Raw genomic sequence first — 27,470 nt, 5'->3', positions numbered from 1 at the left:
AAGATTTTGACAGCATAAGCAGAGATTTTTTTTTTTTTTTTAATATCGAGAGTCACTACTTTGTCAAATTGACAGCCCCAAAGAACTTATCACTAAAGAGTCTTTTGAGGCAAATTGTACATGATCTCCTGGAAAACTGGATGCTGCATCTAGTTATGAGATGCCCTTTTTGTCCATGATTCAGGGGCATTGCCAACAACCAAAGCACTCAAAGGAAACCACTTGGGAATCTAGTTCACGGGCACACAAATGAACTTAGATCAACATGGACATGCTTTCATGCCAGTAGTCTTTTGTTGATCATTTAAGTGAGAGGGGTGTGGACTTCTCAAAAATAGCTATGGGATTTTCTGCCTATTGATCACACTCACGGGCACAGAAAGTGCTCTCCATCACTCCAGTGCTTCCCAGTTTGTCAGGGTTCATAGCGGCGTGATACCTCAATCACCAGCTGAGTCCATTTCAAGGAAAAAACACATTAAAAATCTCTACATCAATGATCATGCAGTCACAAAGATCAATTGCTTTCCCAGCATTTTAAAAACAACTGGAAATGTGGCTCATTTATCCATAGGTGATCGTTATCATCACAGGCTCAGAGCAAGAAGAGACCTTGAGATGTTCATGGATGCAATCCAGGAAGACCTGAAACTAAATCATCCAGGCAGAGGCACATTTGTCCTAATTTTAAAAGCTACAGGGATAGAGCTCTTGGGGCTTCTTACTCTGAATAGAGAGAAATTCTTTCTTGCAGCTTAACAATCTCTCTCCCCTTACAGAACAAATCCATTCATTTGCCTGGCTGAGGGGGAGGAAGGCATCTTCAAACTTCTGTAGCCACACACCCTTTCCACATAGACCAAAGTTGGCTTCTTCTTTAAGAATCACATTTTCCCTAGAATTTCAAAGACATTTAAAAACAGATTTTATGGAATTATCTTGTTTCTAAGCTTTGCTTATTTTTTTCATTGTTCTCAAGTCTACATCTGTCTATTTTTTTTCCAGTAGATGAGATAAGCTCTCCAGGTCTCCTGGATGGTGTGTACTTGCCATAGCATTACTTGAAATGTGGCTAGAGGGATTGAGAAAGCAAATTTGTTTTTTTAAAAATTTGTGTATGTAGGATATCTAATAAATTATCATGAGAATTTTATCATGTCAGCATTCTGTGAATCTTTTCATAGACCTCTGGAAACTCTGTTCATTTGTAATTTCATATAATAGACATTTAATGGCCAGGGATTTAATCATCTTGGTATTGGAAGCTCTGTGAGGGTAGCAATTGTGTTGCCAAGTTCTTGAAGTTTCTTAATTCCTGTCATGTGCATGTCTATTCAAAGATCTATATGAAGTAATGGGAAACATATTACTTAATATCCTTATAGAAAATATGTCCATCCAATATATTCTAAATGTTATTCTACAATAGAACATAGGTGCTATAATGATTTCAGGAGGCAATCTAGTAAATCCTTTTAAGGTAGAACTCACAAAGCTGGGACGCAGGTATAAATGCTACTTAGAAACCATGTTGCTTGTTAGCAGAAAACTGAGCTAGAATCCAGGTCACTTGAATGTTTGCTTCCTTCTGCAGGCTTAGAAACAGCAGAGATTACTTATGAACCAATAAAATACACAAATGAGTTCAAAGTGCACTGTTTATCCTTTTAACTTGGAAAATTCATGATTTAAAGAAGTGTTTTCACTGTTTCAGAAAACTTTTACTCTTTGATGCCTAACATGCAAAGTAAAAATGAAATGTTTAAAACTTGATGGAATCAAATTTTCTCAATCTTCAGAATCATCTAACATTCACTATGTATTAGGGACCATATCAAGCACTGTGCACAGAGAAAAAAATAGCCCTGAATCAAACATGACTTCAGTGATGGAATACCTGACTTTTTCTGCAAGTTCTGAATTATACTTGAGTTTCCAGTATCTTCTTTCAGCATTATCACGAAATTAACTCACTTAGCTGAATATGTGTGTTCAAGTGAGCCCATACTACACTTCCCAGGGCATCTGAAATGAAACACACACACACACACACACACACACACACACACACACACACACACACACACAACTGTATTTGCATCTATACTTACATTTATGTATTAACAGTTCTTTCTAGTGAAATTCTAAAAGGCAAAATTAGAAATAGACCCACTGTGAACTATAGATACTATCTCAAAATATAAAATGCATGGTCAGCAGAAGACAAAGTATCTATGTTATAATATGTTAATGCTGAAATGAAACATGAAATCATTACTACCATGTATTTTAGACCCCTTATTAATACACAATATATATTTAGAATAAACATATCAGGAAAAGAATTATAATTACTATCACAACATTGTTTTATTTTATACTTAATAAAGAATATTGCTGATAATCCACTCATTTATTCAATCAGTCTTTATTTGAAAAGGTTACTGCTAACAAATTACTTTAATATTAAAACATGACTTAATTCTGGGTTAAATGGGATCATAAAGAAAATAAGGTATACAGCAAGTCCATAATGAATTTATGATTAGATATTAGGAAGGTGATGAAAGTAGGACCTACCATTACAATGGAAAGCTATTGAAAATGGAGAAATGTCTGGACGTGGGGTGGATATCAAGCGTCAGTTGATACACATAAACTTTTGTACAAGGTAGAATCCAAACACACAAATGTCAAATTGTCACTGTTTTTATGGTATACATAGGAATAAATCTGGAAAGAAAGATATAGATTGCTGACATGATTTTACAGTTGTAATGAAAGTGGTAACTTTCTAGCAATTAACTATAAATATGGAATACATATATAAAATGTATATTTAAAACTTTATTACAGGACATTAAATGCAACTAAATGAAGGTATGATAAACTTTGTTAATAGATGAGAGAGTTTCATCGTGTAATAACATCTATGTTCCTTGACTTTATGTGCAAATTTTGCCAACCCAAATTGCAGAAGAGGCTTTTGAAAGAACTTTGGAAAATTTATTTGAAATTATATGAATGAAATAAGCTAATGCTATTTTGATAAAGAAGGGTGAAAGTGAAGACCTTGTTTTATCATATATCAAGACACATTTTAGGGTCCTGCTACAAAGCAATAATATTGATGATGTAACAAAGAGGACCCAGGAAACATTACACACCTTTTAACTTGGTATATTATAATGCTGGAAAGGGTAATCAATGATGAACTAATAGATTGTTTATAAGAAATTTTAGGAGGAAATTTGTTTATCAATTAAAAAACTCAAATCCTTACTTTGTACCAGATAGAAGTAAAATTAAGGTAGAAGAGAAACTGAAATGAGTTGGGCAACAAGGAGTTTAATGGGAGATTACACAGAAATAAAATTTTAGAACTTAAAATATTATAAACAATATGGTAAAGAATTAAGGATCCCAGTTTATCTAAATGTAGATGTTTGGCCAAAAAAAAGGGAAAAAAAGGATATTTGGGACAAAGCTGACAGATAAGTGGAATAATTTAAGGAAGGAGTTCTCCTTTAAACCTCTAACAAAAGTTCTACAAATGAAGACAATAGATAATAGACAGAAATATGCAACTCATACTGAAATAAAAATATCATTATAGGAAGTGATTTCTGTTGTTAATGAATTTTTTTTCCAGGTAATGAAAACTAAAGCAAGATTTAAATTTATTTGCACTGGATTACCAAAACTTTGAAAACTGAAGATGTGAGAAACAGGAACCTTTATGTACTCTTTATAAGAATATATACTAACATGGTCATTCTGGGAAGCAGTTGCACAATCTTTGTCCAACTGATCATTCATAGGATCTATCATGTTAAATCCACACATGTATACATTTAGATATGATACGTTATAAATGTTCTAAATACAATTGTCTTACAAAAGTAGGGAAATGCACAATGATACTCATTAATACATTATTTGCAGCATGGGAGAAACAAGTATTTATAGGTAGTGCAATAAAATGTATATTGATTATACTCTAGAAATCCAAGCAGGCATGAAAATTAACATTAAAATGCATACATATCTCAAAAACTCATGTTGCATCATAAGTAAATACTGTTTTTGTCAATTAAAATATTATAAATTACATATAGCAAAATGCATAATTGAGAAAAGAATGTGGGTGGAAAAATACTAAAAATGAGCCTTTAGCACAATTTTCTTTTGCTTAAATTTGCCATGATTTTGTGTACTTTGGAATGTACAGGAAAATATTATTTTGATACATAAATATGCAAGGAAATCTTCCAGGTTATTATGATAGGGTCATGGAAGTGAGTCGACCAAGGCAGTTGTGTCCAGGAATGATTGGGAAGGGACATTTAAATAAATTTCATAAACTCAGGGTTACAGATGCCTCAACAATTAATCACATATTCTCACAAATCAATATAGATACTTTTGGGGTGGAAGGGAGAGGAAGACAGAAGAGAAAGTGAAATTGAGGTGGAATTTTAAAATATAATGTGAAATGCTGCTGCTTTAAGTATGAAGGTTGGTAGGTAAGAGGAGGAGAGGGAGGCTGGTGGTCCAGGAAGCCCATCTGTAATGTTATTGCTAAACTAGAAGTGTATCTGGACTGTTGAATGTGTTACCATCTCTTAAATTACAGAAACCCAAGGGGTGGGTTCTAATGGGGCATACAAGTTACTAGTCACTTACTATGACTGACTTACTTCATATTGCATTTGAGCCACAATCACCCCATTTATTTCAATACGTGATGTTAGTGGTAAGGAAATTATGTTCCTAAAGAAATATCATACTCATTCTCCTTTTTATTCATGAAATATCAGTGAAAAGTGAGGAAATATAATGGTATTTTATGATTATTATGTCCAAGTTGTTTCACTTTTTATCTCACTAAGATGAGCTTATACATAACTTCATCGACTTTTGTAGTATTTCTTGGTTCTGTTTTATAAACTTTCATTCTAATATACATCTCATAAAAATATAGGGTGAATTATAGAGGATATAGAATCAATGAAATTATCTAAAAGAATTAAGACAGAAAAAAGCCCACCAAAACTAGCTGAGAGAACAAGTTACACTTGATTAAGCACATTTTAAGAGAAGAAAAGAGGATAAACACTAATATATGTGCATTCCAGTCTAACTCACAATCCAATATATGCATGAAAAGTAGTCAAATGTTTAATTTACTGTTCAGAATTGACCATTCTTTATTAATATTGAACACTTTTATAAAGCTATTTAATCACACGGCAATTGAAGTCTTAACGTCACAGCCGTACAAAGATAAAATGAACTCAGATCCTTCCTGAAAAATGCCTACAATTCAAGGATATTTTATGAAAAACGAAACTAAGATTTACAAGCAGTAAATATGTGGGCAGAGGTATAATCAACTTCACACAAACACATTCCCCCCTGCACAGATAAAATTTGGCTGAATTATAGAGAATGCATGTTCTACAGTTTGAATGTGTCTCCCAGCATTCATTTGTTGGAAACAATACCCAAATGCAACAGCGTTGAGAGTTAAAGGCCAGTTAGGCATTTAACTGTTGTTTCCATCATGAATGACTTGCCTGCATGTGTGGTTTAATATCTATTTATGGTCTTTGTTTCAGGAACGGCTTAGTCATCCTGGGAGTAGCTTCTGGATAAAGGGATGGTTCTTATCCTGCCCCTTCACACTCTGCTATTCTTTCTTCTGCTTCTGCCATGGGATATAGGACATTCTCCAACAAAGGCAGACCCCTTGACCTTGGTCTTAACAACTGTAAGAAACACATTTCTATACTTTATCAATTACTCAATTTCAAATATTTTGTTACTGAAGCACAAAATAAATGCTCTGTAGCATTATTTATACTCCAATGAACAAAATTTTAGGTTGATAATGCATACTGAAAAAAAATGTAGATAGGTCTGTACTGTTGTGTCCTGTGTCTTACACTGAGAACATCTGGGTAATCAGTTTATGATGGGTATGTGTTAATATGATTGATAAGACCTTGCAGATATGTGGTCTGCATGCATCCTTTGTCACATTTATTTGCAGTCACTGGTCTTGCTATATACCCTCATACAGGTATGAAGTATTTATTTATCAGAATTCAGAACAACAACTTACACAAGGCTAAATAGGACTGCTGTCTTCTGGAGTATCAACTTAAGACATGAAAATATTTATTTTCCTAACAATTGGGTTCCAGAGTAAGTATATATGATGGTGAGCAGTCAAATTATGCTTCTTTTGACACATTTTTTCTCTTTTTTCTAAAGTGTATGCTATGGTTACAGTTGGAAAATTATGTGCTGGACTCATTTACTTCAAGGGTTTCCCACACCCTCCATTGCCATACTATTCATCATTAATTGCATTTGTTTCCAAGCACTTCCTGGGAAGACAGCTATTTGTCACTTGCCGGTGATGTACCATCTGTTCACAGAAAATGAAAGTCATGAAAAATGCAAGTTTTCCGGAGGAGAAAGGAAAGCGTGTTTGAGAGGAAACCAGAGATTTACACGAATGTAAGCACATGCTCGTGGACACGGGCTTCCCAGATAGAGGGTATGGCTCTCAGCGGGAACAACAGCTTAGAGACAGTTTGACTAACTGTTTCGTGAATTTTCCCTGACTGCTGCGAGCAAACATCGATGCTCCCCATTTGAGGTACCAAAGACAGGCCAATGTAATGTTCCCTCCCGAGTCTAGCTTTGTGAAATGATGAGTTCATTATTTGGTTTACTTGGAGAAGCAATGGTGACGGGTTTTACTTACAGGACCATAGGTGATGCCAAAACAGCCGAGTCATTTAAAATTCCTACCCCAGCATAGATGTTGGCTTCTGCAGCTCTACACAGATGGAGCCCCAATTTCAGTTAACTTTATACTTTTACCCTCTGTAAACTTGAGCTCCTCTCTAGATAATTTGTAGCTGGGCAAGACTTATGAACAGCTGGCCAAGAGGTTCAAGGGGGCATGGCTGGAACTTCCAGTGAGAGCCTAATAATGCTCTCAGTCCTTTCCTTCCACAAAAGGTTGTCAAGAGGCCTGATCGTGAGAGTTTTAGAGTTTTTTTTATTATCAATTTATTTATTTATTTTACATGCGACTGCAGTCTTCCCTTCTTCCTCTCTTCTCCCTCCCTCCATCCTCCCCTCCACCCTTCCCAATATACCCCTCCTCCATAATCTCTCAGAAAGGGTTAGGCATCCCATGGGCTTCAGCAAAGCATGGTATATCAAGCTGCCATAAGACAAAGCCTGTATTCTGGCTGGGCAAGGCAATCAAGCATGAGGTACAGTTGTCAACAGCCAGTCCAAACACAGGGAATAGCCTCTGCTTCCGTCGTTTGGAGTCTCACATATAGAACAAGCTACAGATCCACTGCCGAACATTGGGCCTTACTCCTGGAGTCCTGCTGAGGAGAGAGAGAACAGATTATAGGGAACAAGGCCATGAACATGTCAGGAAAACCTGCAGAAACCACTGGCCTGTCTCATGAGAATTCACAGAATTTGAATCAACAACCAGGGAGCCTAGATGGGACCTACCTAGACCCTCTGCATATATGTGACAGTTCTGTAGCTTGGGCTATATGTCTGATGAAGATGGTAAAGGCTGTTATGCCAGGGGCAGTTCCACAACATTAACACACAGTGTTCACTGCCCACTGAGCATTTCCCAGCAGCATTAACTGTAGCACCAACACAGTAATTTAGGGTTTGAGTCTGTGGGAGGCCAACCAACTGCCTGTTCCCCAAAGCAGCTTCCAGGAAAAATAACAAGTAAGGGTTACATTGAAATTCAAGATTAAGACAGGCATTTTAGATTACTTTCAAAAAGCAAAGTAAGTAGAAGCTTAAAGCAGTACTGGCTACAAAGTGGAAGTGGAGGGTATGAAATATACAATTCTTTAAAACATGATCGCAAGTTGGAAACACTTTTGATTTTTAGTCTGATCTCAGGAAGTGGAAGTGAGCATGTGTCCCATGGTCTTCATCAATTATTTAGAGGGGAAAACATAGGTATAAAAGGTGGATTTAAGAGCACCCAACAGAAAGGTAAAAAAGAAATTGCCAGAAAATAGTGAAGGCAGTAAGCCTCTCACCAATACATGGTCATCCATCAGTAGTTACAAGTTCATCAGCCTCATAAATCACTCATTAGTTCAGCCTGATATAATCACTCATTAGTTCAATCATTCATGCATTCATAATTTTAGTAATTACTGTGGATAAGAATTTTTTTGAAGTCTTCTTAGCAAGATTGTGTTCACTAATTCATAGAAGTAAATGAATTCTTAATAAAGGTAATGCCTTAATTAAGCATTTACTACATGCCAGAAAATATTCAAGAGACTATTAACAAGAAAAACATTTATTAATCTAACAATGACAAAACTTAGTGATTGTAAGGAATGAAGAGCTGGGACATGAATGGGACTGGGGGGGTGGGGTGGGGCAGAAAGTAAATAAGTAGATAGTGAGTAGAAGGTATCAAAATACAGCCAGATTGGAGGAGTAAGTGTAAATGCCATAAGGTGTAGAGAGGTGAGGATAATAGAGATTTACTATATGTTCATAAATAGTTAAAAGGGAAAATTTGAATGTCTCCAAAACAGAATAATAATAAGGGTTTGAGTGGACAACAATGTTAATTAGACTGATATGATCATTATACATTGTATATAAATACTGAAGTGTACATACATATTTATACAATACATGTGTTCCATTGTGAATATTAAACAAATGAAAAGATGTGAAAGTTAACAATTACTTGTAGCTGATCCAAGGTGATAAGAATGATGTGATGAGAGAAAAAGACAAGTCCTTGATGATTCAGCTGTCTCTAAAGAAATAGAGGATAAAGTATTCCAGGCTTGTGAGATAAGCCGCGTGAACTGTGGATGCCACACTGAGGTGTTTAACCTATTTCTGTGGTGTGGTAACTGTCTCTTTCATCTGAAAAAAAAAGCCTCCCTCAAAGAAACTCCTTTTCTCCCATGTTTATTCTGATGGTACTGCCAGGGTACACTCTCCCAGTGTTCACATGGCCCAAAACAATTCAACTTTCAAGGCTTTTTGAAGTGTCACTTGGTTTATGGCAAACTCTATTTTCCAGTTTGAAGCAGTTGTTCTCAATTTCATTCCTCAGCATCCGTATTAATTTTTAAAATCTTTGTCCATTTAAAATCTATATGTCAGAGACACCATGCCTAAGCACAGGCCATACCTGCTAGATGAGGCAGGCCTCAGCCTCTAGACTTTTCCCACTCTCAAGGTTTCTTCCAGCAAATACCTCCTGTCCCTACTTTCCACCCCCTCCACAACCACAGACCCTGCCTCCAAAAGAACAGGTATGCATGCTACCCCTGCAGAAATCCTCCAATGTTTCTTCTTCCTCAGGCAGATACACCCTGCCCAGTCACAGGCCCTGCCCCCCAGGAGAACAGACCCTGCCTTACAGAAGACCAGGTAGGCCACACAGCCTATTCCCAGTCTCTTCCTCCCTTCCTCATCACCGTATCCCAGGCACAAACTTGAAAGTTTACTCCTTGCTGGATGAGAGGCTACAAAGACCACCTGCACTCCAGCCACTAAGCTGGGCAGAGACTTCATGTTGGACGAGAAGACAAGAAGTCCACCATAACTTGTGTCTTCAACTCAGTTGGAGACCTCCTGCTTGACAAGAGACTATGCCAGCCACCAGAAGTCCAGTCTCCAACTCAGATGTAGACTATCTCCTCAATCACAGACCATGCAAGCCAGAGGACCAGAGAGAAAACAGAAACCATGGAGCACAATCCCCATCCAACAAAGACAAAATAAGACATAGGCACCTAGACATATAATCAGCACAAACCCAGATGCCTAGACACCAGAGTAAGAACACAATCAATAACAGGCAGTGCAATATATCACCACCAGATCCCAGCTATCCCAGTATGGCAAGTCCTGAATATTCCAACACAGCAGAAACACAAGAAAATGATCTTAAGATCAACTTTATGAAGATGATAGAGGTCTTCAAAAAATTAAGTGAATAAATCACTTAGGGAAATCCAGGAAAGACAAATAAAAAAAATTGGAGGAAATAAGTTTAAAGAAATTCAAGAAAATGAAGGTAAAAAAGAAAACAGTTAAAGGAAATGAATCAAAGTGTTCAAGACATGAAAATGGAAGTAGAAGGAATAAAGAAAATGCAAACTGAGGAAATGCTGGAAATGGAAAATCTAGGTATGTGAACAGGGACTACAGATGCAAACATCACCAACAGAACACAAGAAATGTAAGAGAGAAAAAAAGCATTGAAGATGTGATAGAAGAAATAGATTCATCAATCAAAGAAACCATTAACTATAAAAAACTCCTGGCACAAAACATCCAGGAAATCTTGGACAAGAAAAGACCAAACCTAAGAATAACAGGAATAGAAGAAGAATCCAAGATCAAAGGTCCAGAAAACATTTTCAACAAAATCATAGAAGAAAATGTTCCTAACCTAAAGAAGGAGATGTCTATAAAGGTACAAGAAGTAGCTTTTCGCCAAGATGGCGCCGAAAGCGAAGAAGGAAGCTCCTGCCCCTCCCAAAGCCGAAGCCAAAGCGAAGGCCTTGAAAGCCAAGAAGGCAGTGCTGAAAGGCGTCCACAGCCACAAAAAGAAGAAGATCCGCACGTCACCCACGTTCCGGCGGCCCAAGACCCTGCGGCTCAGGAGGCAGCCTAAATATCCTCGAAAGAGCACGCCCAGGAGAAACAAGCTTGACCACTATGCCATCATCAAATTCCCCCTGACCACTGAGTCAGCCATGAAGAAGATAGAAGACAACAACACACTTGTGTTCATTGTGGATGTCAAGGCCAACAAGCACCAGATCAAACAGGCTGTGAAGAAACTCTATGACATTGATGTGGCCAAAGTCAACACCCTCATAAGGCCTGATGGAGAGAAGAAGGCATATGTTCAGTTGGCTCCTGACTATGATGCTCCGGATGTTGCCAACAAAATTGGGATCATCTAAACTGAGTCCAGCTGGCTAATTCTAAATATACTTTTTCACCATAAAAAAAAAAAAAGGTACAAGAAGTATACAAAATACCAAATACAGTGGACCAGAAAAGAAATTCCCCTCACCCCATAATAATCAAAATACTAAAATTCATAACAAAGAAAGAATACTAAAAACACCAAGGGAAAAAGGCCAAGTAACATAAAAGGCACACTGAATAGAATTACACCTGACTTCTCAATGGAGACTCTAAAAGACAGAAGAGCCTGGATGATGTCCTGTAGACTTTAAGAGATCACACATGCTAGCCAGACTACTATACGCCCCCAAAAAACTCTGAATCACAGTAAATGGAGAAAACAAGATATTTCTTGAGAAAGTCAAATGTAAACAATTTCTACAAATCCAGCCTTAAAGAAGATACTAAAAAGAAAATTCCAACACTCATAGGTTAACTACACCCATAAAAACACAGGAAGTAAATAATCTCACAAGAGTAAAACCAAAAGCAGGCAAGTACACATATTCACACACACACACACACACACACACACACACACACACACACACACACACAAAGACACTCTACCACCAACAACAAAATAATAGAAATTAACAATCATTGGTCACTGATATTTTTCAGTATCAATGGACTCAATTTCCCAATAAAAAGACAGCATAACAGAATGGATGCAAAAACAGGATCCATTCCCCTGCTGCATACAAAAAGCACACCTCAACGTCAAAAATACACATCACCTCAGAGTAAAGGGTTGGAAAAAGATTTTCTATGAAAAAGTGTAAAAAAGCTTGTGTAGCCATTCTAATATCTAACAAAATAGACTTCAAACCAAAATTAATCGAAAGAGACTGGGAGGGGCACTTCATACTCATCAAAGGAAAATTCTTCAAGATGAGGTGTAAATTCTTAACATCTTTGCCCAAAACACAAGGGCACCAATGTTTGTAAAAGTTTGTAAAAGAGTCATTACTAAAGTTTAAGCCATATATTGACCCTCACATATTAATAGTGGGAGACTTCAGTACCCCACTCTCACCAATGGACAGGTGATCCAGATAAAAACTAAACAAAGAAACACTGCAATTAACAGATGTCATAAACCAAAAGGATTTAACAGTTATCTGTAGAACATTTCACCCAAATACAAAAGAATATATCTTCTCCTCAGCACCTCATGGATCTTGTTCCAAAATTGACTGCATACTCAGTCACAAAGGAAATCTCAACAGAAACAAGAAAATTGATATGATCCCCTGCATCCTCACAGATCACCATGGATTAAAACTGGACTTCAACAACAGAAATCTTACAAACTCATGGAAATGGAAAAACTCTCTACTGAATGAACACTGGGTCAAGACAGAAATAAATTCAAGACTTCCTAAAATTCAATGAAAATTATTGCACAGCATAACCAAACTTATGGGACACAAAGAAACAATGCTAAGAGGAAAGTTCATAGCACTAAGTGCCTACATTAAAAAAATGGAGATATCTCATAATAATAATATGACAGCATACCTGAAAGCTCTAGAACAAATAAAAGCTAGCACAGCCAAGAGAAATATAAGGTGGGAAATAATCAAAATAAGGGCAACAAAATCAGAAATGAAAAGGGAGACATAACAATAGACACTGAGGAAATCCAAAGCATCATTAGGTCATACTTTTAAAACCTGTACAAAATTGGAATATCTAAAAGAAATGGATAGTTTTCTTGGCAGACAACTGAGAATTGTTCTACCACAAGATCCAGCTATATCACTCTTTGACATATACCCAACAGATGCCCCATTGTACCACAAGGACACTTGCTCAACTATGTTCACAGAAACTTTGCTCATAATAGCCAGAAACTGGAAACAGCCTAGTTGCCCCTCAACTGAAGAATGGATAAAGAAAATATGATATAGTTACACAATGGAGTATTACTCAGCTGTTTAAAAAATGACATTATGAAATATGCAGTCAAATAGATGTTACAAGAAAAAAAATTATCCTGAGTGAGGTGACTCAGACCAAGAAAGACAAACATAATATGTACTCACTTATAAAGTAAAGAATAATCACACTGCAATTCACAGATCTGGAGAATTGAAATAAAGTAGAGAGGTCTAGGTGGTGGGGTAGAGGATACATGGATCTCCATGGGGAGGGAAAATAAAATATTTTTTATGGTTTGCCTAGGGGTGGGTAGAGATGTGAACAGGAAGGATCAGGTGGGGAGGGAGGAAGGAGGGAAAGAGTAGGGGAGATGAATGAAATAGGTGGGCATTCAGGGGGTGATTTGGAAAATTACCACAGTGGAAACTTCCTGGAACCCCTAGCACCCTTAGTAATGGAGAATATGGAACCTGAACCAGCCATCTTCTGTAACCAGATTATGCTCCCAGTGGTGGGACTGGGACAGTAATCCAGACTCAAAATCTATGACCTACAATCTGCCCTACCTGCAAGATGTCCTGGGGCAATGGTGACTCGGAGCTTGTGGGTGTGCCTAATTAATGACTGGTCTAACCTGAAGAATAAGCCTGGAGAGGGAGCCCATTTTGAATGCTGCCTAAATAGTCTGGATCCATAGGCTGATGGCTCAGAGTCCTGGGGTAAATCCAAACAGGACTGACAAAAAGAAAAAAAGGCATGGAAGTGATTCCTAATTCTATTCCACTATACTCATAGAGTCAGTGCTTAGCCCAATCGTCATCAAAAATAAATAATTACTACTACTACAACTACTACCACTACTACTACTACTACTACTACTACTACTACTACTACTACTACTAACATCTATATGTCTCCATGTGCTCTTCATCTTCTGATATAACTTTATTTTCTCAAGGACAAGATCCATGCCACAAATTATCTTCCTTTCACACTGCCAACAACTTTACCTGAGATAGGTGCTCTGCTACAATATGTGTTGATAGATAGAATAATTAAAGGAAATGTATAAAAGCATCTCCACTTAAATAAGACTAGCATTAAAATGTGTTTATGAGAATCAAAAGGAAGAAAATCATTAGAAGTATCAAGGAAATGGAAAGAATTCACATCAATTTTAGACACCTCTTCATGGAAAATGGTGTATATTGGATTTGTGGCTTGTGTTTCATGGCAATTTAATGACCACAAACTGTTCTGACACCTGGATGCTTTGGTGTTTAGAGATAAGGAGGCAACCACTGTTGCTTTTTATTGCTCATAGATCACCAATGACAACACAAGGCTGCTTTTGTTAAATCAGGGACACATGATATGTACAGGACAATAAAGGAAAAGAACATGTAGAGGGCAGTCATAATAAAGGCTGCAGATAAAAGGAGACAAGAACAGGGGCACAATGTCACCAACAAGCTCACCACCACTCATAAGTTGATAGACAATTAGATATTTGGTTATTGTGAGACAGCAAAATGGCTCTAGGATGTGAACTGGAAAAGGAGTGGAATGTAAATGACTTCCTCTGGCTTGGCCAAAGCTTGAGTTGATAATGCAACTCCATATTGTCATCCTCTGATCTCTGATTGTTATCCTAGACTTCTGGATTCATGTTGTTCTCGTAGACACAGGAACAGTCTTTTCGTTGCACTTCATTTGTTCTAGGAAATTTTGATCTTTCAAGATCACAGGCTAAACCCTGAAGAGGAAATACTAAAGATCAAAAGAGGAAAAACTAAAGATAGACAGAGTTGTGCCTACTCTGAAGGAGTAATAGATGTTTACATAGGGAAGTCAATGGTTTCCAAAAAAGACCAATATGCAAAAGCTTGTTGAATCATAGGAGCCAGATACAAGAATCAGGGTACCACTAACAGGAAGGCTGTATTTCCCGATCTGTGTTGCTTTGACATGGGGGCACTGACTTTGTGAAAATTCATGTCACTATGTAAGCAATTAGTATATATGTCTCTCTGTATTATATACTGGTAAATATTAACTTAGTAAAAAATATACTGAAAAACTCATATTGCAGTATCTCTAGTCTGAAAGAAAACTCATAATGAAATTCACACAAACACAAGGATTTGGCTGAGAGGTGAGGAGAGTGAGATTCTAAATAACCATGTGGAGGCATCTGTAGTATATGTGCATGTGTTCTTGTGAGTGTATGTGCAAATATGTGTGCATACATATGGAAGTCAAAGGTTGACTTCAAGTGTCTTCCACAGTTGTCTTCCACTTTACTTTTTTGAGACATGATCTCTCATTGAACTTAGAGTAGGCTAATAAGGCCAGAGAAGCTGGCAGTCAACCTTTAGAGATCCATGTTTCCATCTTCTCAGTTTTCTCATACAAAAATGAACTTCAGAGTTTGGCTTTTTATGTGGGTGCTGGAGATCCAAGCTCAGATCTTCATGTCTGTTCAGAAAGCACTTTCCTGATTGATCCATCTTCCTAGCTTCCAATTGCCATTTTATAGAAGCTCATGTCATTGATTTAATTGAAATTTTCCCTAAAGACCCATGTATTAACAGCTTGTCACTCTGAGGTGTGTCCCTGAAGGGAATATTGGAATTCTGCTTTCTTCACGCCATCCCTCTCTTGTTCCCAGCTATGAGCTGAACGGTTTTGTGCCTTTCTATGTTCCTTCTATGATGCACTGCATTGCCACAGGTCAAAAAACAATGGAATGAACTAGCTGTGGACTAGAACCTATAAACCTATAAGCCAAAACTAACCTTTCCTGTTTACAAGTTGATTTTCTCCTGCATTTGACACAATAACGAGAAGCTGACTAACACTGACATGTCAGAAGAATGCTTTGCATCTGGACAGCCAAGCCAATATAAACTACAGATGGCCCTGAATGTTCAGTGGTTCAACGTTTAGCTTTAAGAAAGCTACTTGTGTTCAACAGAGACTGAGCTACACAGAAGTTTGGCTTCTTTCCAGCACAGTGATAAAGAATTTCTTGAGATGCCCGATGACAGGTTAAATGTAAACATTGTGAGTAAATTTAAGATTGGTTAGCGCTTGGGTAGATTATATATATCAAATGCATTTTAGATGTACAATATTTTCAGGTTAAAGTGAATTGTTCTAAACGTAACCCCATTGCAACTAGAAGTGCAACCGAATTTTATGGAGTCCTCTCAGCAAGCCAAATAATTGTATCTAGCTGATCTCCAGCAAAAGAGAGTTACATCTGACTCCACCTGGTGCTGCATGACACACAGAACTCCAAGGGAGAACCGACAGGAGTGCTGATCTGTACAGTGAAAGAAGACTGGTGGTTGATGCTTACTTTGAGTGAACGGCAAAATGAATGTAAAAGGGGATCCGTTTTCGATCACTGTACCAAACTGTCTCACTAAAGCAGCTTAAGCTTAGGTTGGATCAAGGTTTCAGAGGATTTCAGGCGTGATGGTGATGAAGGCCTGTTGGCAGGTGTACTTCTGTCCATAGCAACCAGACATACAGCAGCAGCTTCTGACATGGTGCAGACCAGCAAGCAGAGCACAGGATTGGAACCTGAGCTCTGAGTATGACCTTCAGAGCCCTGCCTCCAGTGGCCTTCTCCAGCAATAAAACCCTTTGTTCTAAAGTTTCCACAACTTCCCCAAATTTCAGTGACATCCCAGGCTCAAACTGCAGCAAAGATTTAAAAAGGATTGACCTAGAAAGAAGGGAGTAGGAAAAAGAACGAGTTTTTTGCTTGTTTTTGTTTTGTTTTTTGTATGTTTGGTTTTGTTATAACTCTAGGGAAAAAGTACTAAAGCATTGGAAGCTTGACTCAGAATGATTTGGCTCTCTCTTGGCAGGGATTCCTTCTTTATCTGTGCACATCCTCTTTGCATTTAGAGGGAAGCTTCATTTTTTTCTCCCATAAGATTCTTCACAGAATCACACCTGCTTTCTACCTGGACCAGTATATTGCTTTCAATCGGTGACCAGGGAATGGCTCACTGGGAATAATATCCTGTAAGTAATAGTATATTATTCTCCCTTATTAAGTCAAATAACTTAGACCAAGACCATAAAACATCATAGCAAGATGCGGCTTAGCACTTTTTAGTACTGAAGTACTAAAATATGGTACCTTCAGGCACCACCATATGAGCTTGCAGACTCTCTCTGAAGGCTGCCTCATGTAGTATCAGCCTGTCTCCTCTCTCACATCCTTCCCTCAAGCCCTTCACTGTACATCTGGTCCTTGCAGTAAGCCAGCATCATGCAAGCATCATTTCTTTTTACAGATCCCATAAGGAAAACCTTTTAATCCACTGAATAATTTGTTCCAGCTGTGGGCAGGAAAGCAACTTTGGAACAGGAAAGATGGGAGAATTATATTAATAATATTGCCTTCGTCTATCCTGAGACTCTATTTTTAAACCAGAATAGGGAAAATAATTTCCAAAGACAGAGGGTGAAAATGAAATGGCAGTAGTTTTGTGGGTTTCCAGTAGTAATGTATAATTACAGTGTGTCCAGGAAGGCAATAGAACCTAGAAGAAAGTCTGAAATTGCTGTTAAAAAGAAAAGAATTTGGGAGTTGACTAACTTTTGGAATGAAGAAGGTGGATAATTATAGAATGAGGCTCTATACTGTCACATCTTTCGTGTTTGCTTGATTGAAATTAGATTGAAAAGAAAGAATACAATCAGGCTACTATTGAGTAGGAAGAAAAAGCTAAATATGATCCTCTTGTAGAAAATTAAGCATTTATTGAGTGTTGCTTGCTGTGTACAGAAGTAGATATTGCTGAGGTGCTGATTATGTTAGTCTTAAGTCCAGAGAAAAACTCTTAATCTTCAAGCAACATTTTCTGTTTTGTTCACATCCCAGACTCAAATGGACAATCTTCATCAATCTGGCTGCAACCACAATATCCAAAATGATTTCAGTTTTATGCAGTGAAACTGATGGACACATAACATTCTTGTCTAACCACTTACATACTTTGGAAAACAATTGGACATTATTCACATAGTAAAAATTTATCTTTAGTTTTCAGAAGATCACATCAGCAATATGTTCACAATCAAAAGCATTTTACATTGTCAGTAAACTCCAGTCATTTATGAATGTGCTTTCCAGGGTTGGAAAGGTAGTTGTAGTTTGTACGTTGGTTGGTTTTTGATGTTTGTTTTTCTTTTCTTTTCTTTTCTTCCTTTCTCTCTCTCTTTCTTTCTTTCCTTTTTTTAAAATTTTTGCTTCATTTGCCTACAGTCAAAGAAATGGGAAAAGATGCTTCTAACCCATGTTCTATTCTATATTGAGAGAAATGGAAAGCCCTCTCCTAGAAATGGAGTGGTCCTCTGTGTTCTTATAGAGGATTAAGCTGTTTCTCCTACATATTCTTTTCTAATTCCAAAGACTAATCATAAAAAAAGAAACTTCACATATCCTAAATCATGCACACACACACACATAACCCTACACAATTAGTTCTATATTCTATGAGAACATAACTTTTATTGCAATTTGCTCCTTGAAGCAAATATTTATGGATTCATAATAATTTTTATAAAATTGACTGTTCAGAAAAATTATGTTGAAAGGAGACTGCCTAGAAATCTCCTCATACTGACCCCCACAACCTGTGAATACATGAGCTTGTATACTAAAAGGAATTTTTGCACATATGCTATTGGTATGGGGTGGTCATCCTGGATTATCCAGATGTACCTAATCTTTAAAAGAAGAGGATTGCTAACTGCTGTCAGAAGAGAGATGTAACAATGGGGTGATGATCAAAGGGGTGAGTGCTATGCTCTGTTTTGAATGATTTAATAGGTATATTTTATTTCCATTATTAAGAAATTTTTTATTTATTTTACATACCAATCACAGATCCCCCTCTACCCTCCTCCAGCCCCTCCAGCCCTTCCCCTCAACCCAGCCCTATTCCCTCCCACAAGAAGGTAAGACCTCCCATGGGGAGTTAGGAGAGCCTGGTACATTCAGTAGGGGCAGGTCCAAGCCCTTCCCCCTGCCTCAAGGCTTTGCAAGGTGTCCCACCATAGGTAGAGGGCTCCAAAAGCTTCCTCATGCACCAGGGATGGATCCTGATCCTACTGCCAGGGGGTCTCTTAAGCAGATCAAGCTATACAAATGTCTCGCTTATGCAGAGGGCCTAGTCCAGTCCCATGAAGGCTCCACAGGTGTTGGTCTAAATTTTATCAGTGCCCACTAGTTTGGTTTGGTTGTCTCTGTACATTTCTCCATCATGATCTTGATGCTCCTTGCTCATAGAATCCCTCTTCTCTCTCTCCAACTGGACTCCTGGAGCTCAGCCTGGTGTTTGGCTGTGGACCTCTACATCTGCTTCCATCAGCTACTGGAGAAAGGCTCTATGATGACAGTTAGGATATTTACTGATCTGATTACTGGGGTAAGCCAGCTCTGTATTTTGAAATGGGAGAGGAGGACATAATCCAAGAAAGTACTGTGTCTGCTAAGGTTAGAAAAGGCCAGCAAACATATTATTCCATGGGAACTCCATAAAATAATCCATCATGCTACTCCCTAGACTTTAGTCCAGTTAGAAACATGTTAAGTAATAACTGTAAAATAATGAAGTTGATTATTTTACATCATTTATTTTGTAGTAATATTTGTAGCAGCAATTGGAGTCTAATCCAAGTAGGCTGGCTGGTAAGTTATCATTTGCATTAGTATCTCAAATAAATGCACAAAGATATTTTATTTGAATGTTAGTGATATTGTACCTAGCCTTATTTCATAAAAGACTTTCAAATTCATAATAGAGTTCATGTATTCAACACTATCCAGCCATTCTTCATATGTAAAGACATTTCATTACTATTGTATCACACAAAAATCTCAGCGAAAATTATGAGGTAGCAGACAAACTATTGAGTAAATTCTCTCTCATAACTGGGTCGGAGCTTGATTTTGTTTCTGGCCTCAATAGTTGTCCTCATCACAGTGTTGACCTTGTTGTTGGGATAATTACTTTTCTTAGTTCTTTTACTATCTTGATTGTATTTTTTTTGCTAGCTTTCCTGCATTTACCTTTATTTCTCTCAAAGATCTTGTATATGTGGAATAGAAGACTTTATATAAAAAACTACATAACACAGAATGAAAAAAAAACATTAAACACAGACTCACTCAAAAGTAAGATGGCATGTTGTTCAGGTAGAAAGGGTATTCCAGATGAAAGGGATGTCACTGACCTGGGGGCCTTGTTTGGGTGCCATATACAACTCTAGTGTTGCTAGAGTAAAGTGTTTATGGGAGAAGTTGTAGGGGAAAAAAAGATACCTGGAAAGACAGTAGAAATAGTAATATAATGGGCAAGGGCATCTACGCTGATCAATAATGCTTGGTATTATAGGCAACAAGGGCATACTGCAATGTCTGAGGAAGACTAACTCAGCCATTGATGTATTTCAGAAAAACAAGATACAGAGAAAAGCTTAATGATGACAAAATGGATGCTTTGGAGAAACGGGAGACTGCAAGTAGAGAAATTAATTTGTTATTACAGCAACACAAAAGGCAAATGCTGAAGCAAAATAAATAGACATCTGGCAATGGACTGAATGAAATCTAAAGAAGTAGAATCAATACAACATAAAGTTATTGGTGGTGAAAAACAAATGGAGAGAGAAGGAAATGACCGTGGTTTTATGATGTGACAATGAGCAAGAGAATACAGTAGAAAGGACAGGCATTGAGAAAGGAAATCAGCAAAACAGTCTATGGATCAAATTATAACTATCTGCCACATCTTATTTCAGATCATACATATTCACATTTTTTTCCTTGGGACAGGGTTTTTCACTTTCATTTTGTAAGTGCATAGAAAAATGAAACAATCTTCCACAAGGTCTATAATAAGAGAGAGTCAGAAATCTACCACTGGTCAGTTGAGTATGAAGTCCAGAAGCTACATATTGTCCCTTATATATCTATTTCATTTTTGGTTCATGGACTGAAATCTATCCACACCTAGCAAGATACTGCATATGTTGTTGTGGAGAATAAATGGTGTATACCACAGGGAATTCACATGATGCATAGGATTTATGACTTGGCAAGTACCTTAACCAGTTACGGAGATCATGAAAGAAGAGAAGTCAGGAGCATAAACTAAGAAGGATAATGAAAATTAAGAAATGAACAAGAGTGAAGCATCACAGAAGTTGAGGAAAAGTGTGACAGGAAGTGGGTAATCAGTTGGAATAAACTCCAGAAGATTATGTGAAGATAAGAAGCCACTGAGTTTTACATCCTTTGTAGGGTCAGAAGGGCAGCATTGGGTCAATATTCAGGTATTGGTAGACAACAGGACAGTAAAACACATGATAGTCAGTAGTGAAGATGTGAAGCTTCTTCTTTAAGATGCTTAGCAATGGCATAAAGACAAGTGACAGGACAGAGCAACAAGGGGCAGGGAAAAACCAGACAGGCATTGGTTTCTGCAAATCTCAATGTCTGTAGGAAGGCTTGGGGTGTAAGGGGGCAGTCTGAAAGGAAGTACATGAATGTATGAGGAAGGCACAACTTTTCTAATTTTGTAGATGTGCTCATCACTATTCTCATTGCTCACAAAAGAAGTAACTTAAGGAAAAATATTTTATTTTGCCTCATGGTTTCAGGGATATTAGTTGACATGATGAGGAAAAGTATGGCATTGAGACCTTGCTGACACTGGGTAGTTTAGGAAGCAAAAATAAACTGTCACCTGATGCAGGCCTAGAAGATCTAACTCATAAAGCTCTGCCCCACAGTGACTTTTATTCTTCAGTGAGACCCTGTCTCCTAAAGGTTCCACAATTTCCCCCAAGCAGTATCACCAGCTGGAGATCCAGTTTCCAAATGCAGAAGCCACATGAGACATTTTAAATCTACATCATACAGGTTATTTTGTGGTACTGTAAAGGCTGACCTGCTTTGATCATGTGATCTAGGACATGATGGGCTATAGAGTGCTCTCTGAAGCTCTCTGTCACACCTAGAAAATGTGTTAGGTAACCTTCTGTTACTATATATGAATGACACAAACCACTCAAAACAAAAATAGGGTTATTTTTTAAGTCCAAGTGGATCAAGGACCTCAACATAAATCCAGCTACTCTGAACCTGCTAGAAGAGAAAGTAGGAAGTAGTCTTGAACGCATTGGCATAGGAGACCACTTCCTAAATAGAACACCAGTAGCACAGACTCTGAGAGAAACAATCAATCAATGGGACCTCTTGAAACTGAGAAGCTTTTGTAGAGCAAAGGATACGGTCAACAAGGCAAAGCGACAGCCTACAGAATGGGAAAAGATCTTCACCAACCCCACATCTGACAGAGGACTGATATCCAGAATATATAAGGAACTCAAGAAATTAGACATCAAAATGCCCAACAGTCCAATTAAGAAATGGGCTATAGAACTAAACAGAGAATTCTCAACAGAGGAAACTCAAATTGCCAAAAGACATTTAAGGAATTGCTCAACATCCCTAATCATCAGGGAAATGCAAATCAAAACAACTCTGAGATATCACCTTACTCCTGTCAGAATGGCTAAGATCAAAAACACTGAAGACACCTTATGCTGGAGAGGATGTGGAGCTAGGGGAACTCTCCTCCACTGCTGGTGGGAATGCAAGCTTGTACAACCACTTTGGAAATCAATATGGCGCTTTCTTAGAAAATTGGGAATCCATCTCCCCCAAGATCCAGCTATACCACTCTTGGGCATATACCCAAGGAATGCTCAACCACACCATAAGAGCACTTGTTCAGCTATGTTCATATCAGCATTGTTTGTAATAGCCAGAACATGGAAACAACCTAGATGCCCTTCAACTGAAGAATGGATAAACAAAATGTGGTACATATACACAATGGAATACTACTCAGCAGAGAAAAACAATGACATCATGAGGTTTGCAGCCAAATGGATGGATCTAGAAAAAATCATCCTGAGTGAGGTAACCCAGACTCAGAAAGACAAACATGGTATGTACTCACTCATAGCAGGATACTAGACATGAAACAAGGATGACTTGTCTGCTACTCACATCACCAGGGAGGCTACCTGGAAAACAGGACCCCAAGAAAGACACAGGGATCGCCCAATGACAGAGAAATGGAATGAGATCTACATGAACAGCCTGGACATGAGTGGGGGTAGTGAAAGGCGAGGGTCGAGGGAAAGAGAGCTTGGGGGAGCGGGAGATCCCAGCTGGATCAACAACAGAGAGGGAGAACAAGGAATAGGAGACCATGGTAAATGAAGACCACATGAGAATAGGAAGAAGCAAAGTGCTAGAGAGGCCCACAGAAATCCACAAAGATACCCACACAAGAGACTGCTGGCAATGGTCGCGAGACAGCCCGAACTGACCTACTCTGGTGATGGGATGGCCAAACACCCTAATTGTCGCACTAGAAACCTCATCCAACTACTGAGGGATCTGGATGCAGAGATCCATGACTAGGCCCTGGGTGGATCTCTGGGAGTCCAATTAGCGAGAATGAGGAGGGTTTATATGAGCGAGAATTGTAGAGACCAAGATTGGATAAAGCACAGGGACAAATAGACAAACGAATGGAAACACATGAACTATGAACCAATGGCTGAGGGGTCCCCACTGGATCAGGCCCTCTGAATGGGTGAGACAGTTGATTGGCTTGATCTGTTTGGGAGGCATCCAGGCAGTAGGACCAGGTCCTGTGCTCATTGCATGAGTTGGCTGTTTGAAACCTGGGGCCTATGCAGGATTGTTTGGCTCGGCCTGGGAGGAGGGGACTAGACCTACCTGGACTGAGTCTACCAGGTTGACCTCAGTCTGTGGGGAAGGCTTTGCCCTGGAGGAGATAGGAATGGGGGGGGTTGGGGGAAGGTGAGGGGGACGGGAGGGGGGAACAAGGGAATCCGTGGCTGATATGTAGAACTGAAGTGTATTGCAAAATAAATAAATAAAAAATATGGTTATTTTGACTCATGATTTCAGTCCATTGTATTCTTTCTCATGCCATGTTTTATGGGTGTGTGTTGGGGGGAGGTCTGTAGAAAAGTAGTACATCATGGCAAGAACAGAACATGTAAACGAGGAGACCTGTTCATCTCATGGTGTCTTGGAAACCAAAAGAAGAGAAAACATGGGACTAAAGTATCAACATCCCTTTCACTGGAATTTCTTTATACCAGACCGCACCTTTTGACAGTTCTATCACTTCCCATAGAGCTATAGTGTGGAGCCATACCATTAACATGGGTGCTTGAGAAGATATTCCACATCTGAACTGTCAGAATGGAGATCACATAAACCCTGTATAATTTGAGCAGGATATCCAGTGGGTTCTGTTGGTATCTGAAATGCATCCATTGAGGGAAAATGCTGTATTCCAGAAATGAGTCATCACTGATCTTATTTATACTGTTAGTAAATATCAAGGACTGCCATACAAGCTTATGATTTTGTTTTGCATGCATAAAGTAGTACAGATTTAAATACTTACAGACAAGTTCAGCAGCTTATGTTGGCTACCAAAATTTAGTTCCAATTTAAGTAAGCAATCACAGAACAAGCATTTAGGAAAGTAGTGGGAGAGTATTTATGAAGGTTGTGAACTGTTTAGTCTAGCACATGCTGAACAGAATATGCAATAGCAATAACATACATTTTACATAATGGCTAGACATAGAGGCTAAAACGTAAAATATAGTTTGATTCCATAAAAAGAGCAATAGAAACAAGAAGAGCTTTGGAATCTGTAGCAGATACAAGAATATGAGGAATGAGGAAAAAGGAAAAGACCCAAGTAAATAGAGAGAGAGTTGAGAAAGCAATGAAAGTTGCAAAAGAAGGGTTGTGGTTCCAAGGAGAAGGAAGCAAGTTGAGTGATTTGTCCTACATTACTTTGTCCCTGTAAGAATGATTTACAAAGTCAAGAGAAGAAACAGGCACCAGAGGATTTAGCAGGGTTTTGAGGATGGGGCTAGGATGGGACTTCCAATGGTTGCTTCATGGAAAATACTATACGATTTGTTCCTCTACCTCTCAATCTTTCACATAGTCACTGTATGTTCATATTGTATTTGTAAGACACTATTAATAGAGTTGGGGATAATATAGTTATAGCTCATCTTTACTTTCTAAAATTCACAATTCAATCTGGTTTGGAACTAATTAAAATGATAATGATAATAACTAGTGAGGAAGACATGCATTAGAATATGTACATTTGATTGTAACATACATATGCACAATTAATGAATATATACTGCGTTTCTTTTTCTGAGAAAATGAAATGTTTTGCTTTACAGTAAAAATAGGCTTAGAAAATTCCAGGATTCCCCCCAATAACAGTTTGTCAATGATTTCTGCAGCTTCCTGGATGAACACTGATCCAGCCAAGCTTCTCTCCTGGTGCTTTGAACTTTCTGTCCTCTCTGATTCTTTATGACAAGCTCCTTTTCCCTCTCAGAAATCCTCCTGCACTCACTGCATGGAGAGATGTTCCTCCACACTGACATCAAATAAAGTCTATTCTTCAAGGACATGTTCTCGATGGAATCTTTACTTTTCCCACTCATATGTGACATGGAGGACAAGTTGCAGTGTTCTCTCTCTCTCTCTCTCTCTCTCTCTCTCTCTCTCTCTCTCTCTCTCTCTCTCTCTCTCTCTCACTTCCCTCCTCCTCCTTCTTTGTTTGTAAGAAGTCTTAATACTTCCTTCTGAAATGTAATGCCCCACCCAGTATTATTGTTGGATAAAGAATACATGCTATCAGTATACAAAGGTTCTATCTTCTGAAATAAATCTCTAACTAAAAAGCTAACGGGATCCAAAGAGCATAGAGTAGATGTAGAATGGGTTCAAATCCAAGGTGGACCACCAGCTTAGTATGTGTTCTAACACTGTGGACTTGCTCAACCCTCAGTGACGCACACATTCTGACCCATGTGGACACACTCATGAAGTGGAACACTGACGTTGGTGCCAATCTTGCCATGTCAGGTCTGATTTTGCTCTTGAAATCAATCACCAGTGTCTCCTGTCTGTTAGGTGCTTCAACCGTGACAGTACATAATAGAAAGGAAGATGAATTGTTGATCTGGAAAATCCTTGCAGTGACAAGGACAAAAAAGAAAAGGGGAAAGAAGGAGAGAAAGGGAAAGGGAAAAGGAAGGGAAGAGAAAATAAAAGAAAGAAATGAGAGAGAAAAAAACCTGGCTACTCTCTTCTTTTGCAATCCTTGTTTATCTCAAATTTCAAGGTTTCACAGTGTCATTGTCAGGTTCTGTCCTTAAAAATGTATTGTCTAAACTGTAAATAAAGGGGAATTTATGAGTCTCATTTGTGTTACTGAGTAGCCTTGATTAAAGCTATCTTCTATAGCTTTCAACTACTTTGGAGACCTGACACTTAATCCTCCATCTTTTATCTCCTTTAATTCACAGGAATACAATTTAATTCTGCTTGAAGACCCTCAACAAAACACCCCTGTAATAAATTTGTAGCACCATGGAGTATTGTGGAGTTGGTTTAGTGACTAAACTTATTCATTGTCATTCTGTCCTAAGCAGGCATTGAAGAATAAAAAGACAATTTCTATATGGAAAGCATGTGGCTACTAGTTACCTTTACCAAGTCTCCCCATGGTCCATGGATGTCTGTCCATTCCACATCTATGAATTTGGTTGTCTAGTGAAGTGTAGGTGCCATTAAGAGCTACACCTCCTTGTGTTTGGACCAGTGTAGAGAATATATACTGATAGAAGTGAGAGAACATGGATTAAAAGCGATTAGAGTCAGCAAGCAATTTACTGTAAAAGGTGGTATTGGGTGTATTTTGATGCCATTTCAGGTACAAATAAGTGGAATTGTGGAGGAAAGCATCCTACAAGGAAAAAAGTGATAAGAAAGAAAAAGAGAAGGAAGGCTTTGGGAAAGTGGAGGAAGCCCTGGTTAAGTGAAGTCCTGAGTGAATGGTTATTGTTGATATGAAGTTGGCCATGTTGAGGACTCCAATGCCTCAGGACCATTGAAGTGACAAAGCCTTCATCGGTCAAGGCTCGGAGGTTTGACAATGACTTCCTCAAGTGTCTGAGTATTAATATTGACATCGTATACAATGTCTACTGTACCTGTCCCCTCTCCACCTTGATATTTGTGTCCTGAAGACTGCTTTCCAACAGAGACTTCTGTAGATGTTAGCTAAACCTGCTGTCTTGATCCTGCTGAATATTACAAATCCTGCCTTCTTATTCAGCTGTATACAATAACCCCACCTCCCTGTTTAACTGTATATAATAAACATACCAAGCTTCTAAGGTGCTTGTATTAGACAGGTCAAGTCACCCAATCCTAGGTTTTCTGTGCTTGTGTATGTGTGTCTATCTTTTCTTTATTTCTTTATAGCCCAAGTCAAGTCTAATTCCTGGAGCCTGCCAGGAAAACTCAACAGAAGTCCTTATCACAGCAATCACCACAATTGTAACTGTGTTCATTT

The 27,470-nt window shown here is 38.3% G+C and overlaps 2 protein-coding genes across 4 annotated transcripts in view; one reads left to right on the top strand and one right to left on the bottom strand.

Annotated features, from left to right (window-relative positions):
• Window positions 1-27,470, bottom strand: part of Nkain3 (sodium/potassium transporting ATPase interacting 3) — a 649,463-nt gene that overhangs the window by 405,075 nt on the left and 216,918 nt on the right. The gene's annotated exons all lie outside the window — the stretch shown is intronic.
• Window positions 10,549-11,042, top strand: LOC128096002 (60S ribosomal protein L23a-like). The gene has a single exon (XM_052715051.1). It carries the CDS (start codon window positions 10,557-10,559, stop codon window positions 11,025-11,027), a length of 471 nt encoding a protein of 156 aa, XP_052571011.1. The 5' UTR covers window positions 10,549-10,556; the 3' UTR covers window positions 11,028-11,042.

This window comes from Peromyscus californicus, unplaced genomic scaffold (genome assembly GCF_007827085.1).
Source record: "Peromyscus californicus insignis strain IS unplaced genomic scaffold, ASM782708v3 Scaffold_5__1_contigs__length_169319896, whole genome shotgun sequence".
Taxonomy (NCBI): Eukaryota; Metazoa; Chordata; class Mammalia; order Rodentia; family Cricetidae; genus Peromyscus; species Peromyscus californicus.
The sequence above is the reverse complement of the archived record's forward strand: the minus strand, read 5'-3'. Positions and strand labels throughout refer to the sequence as shown.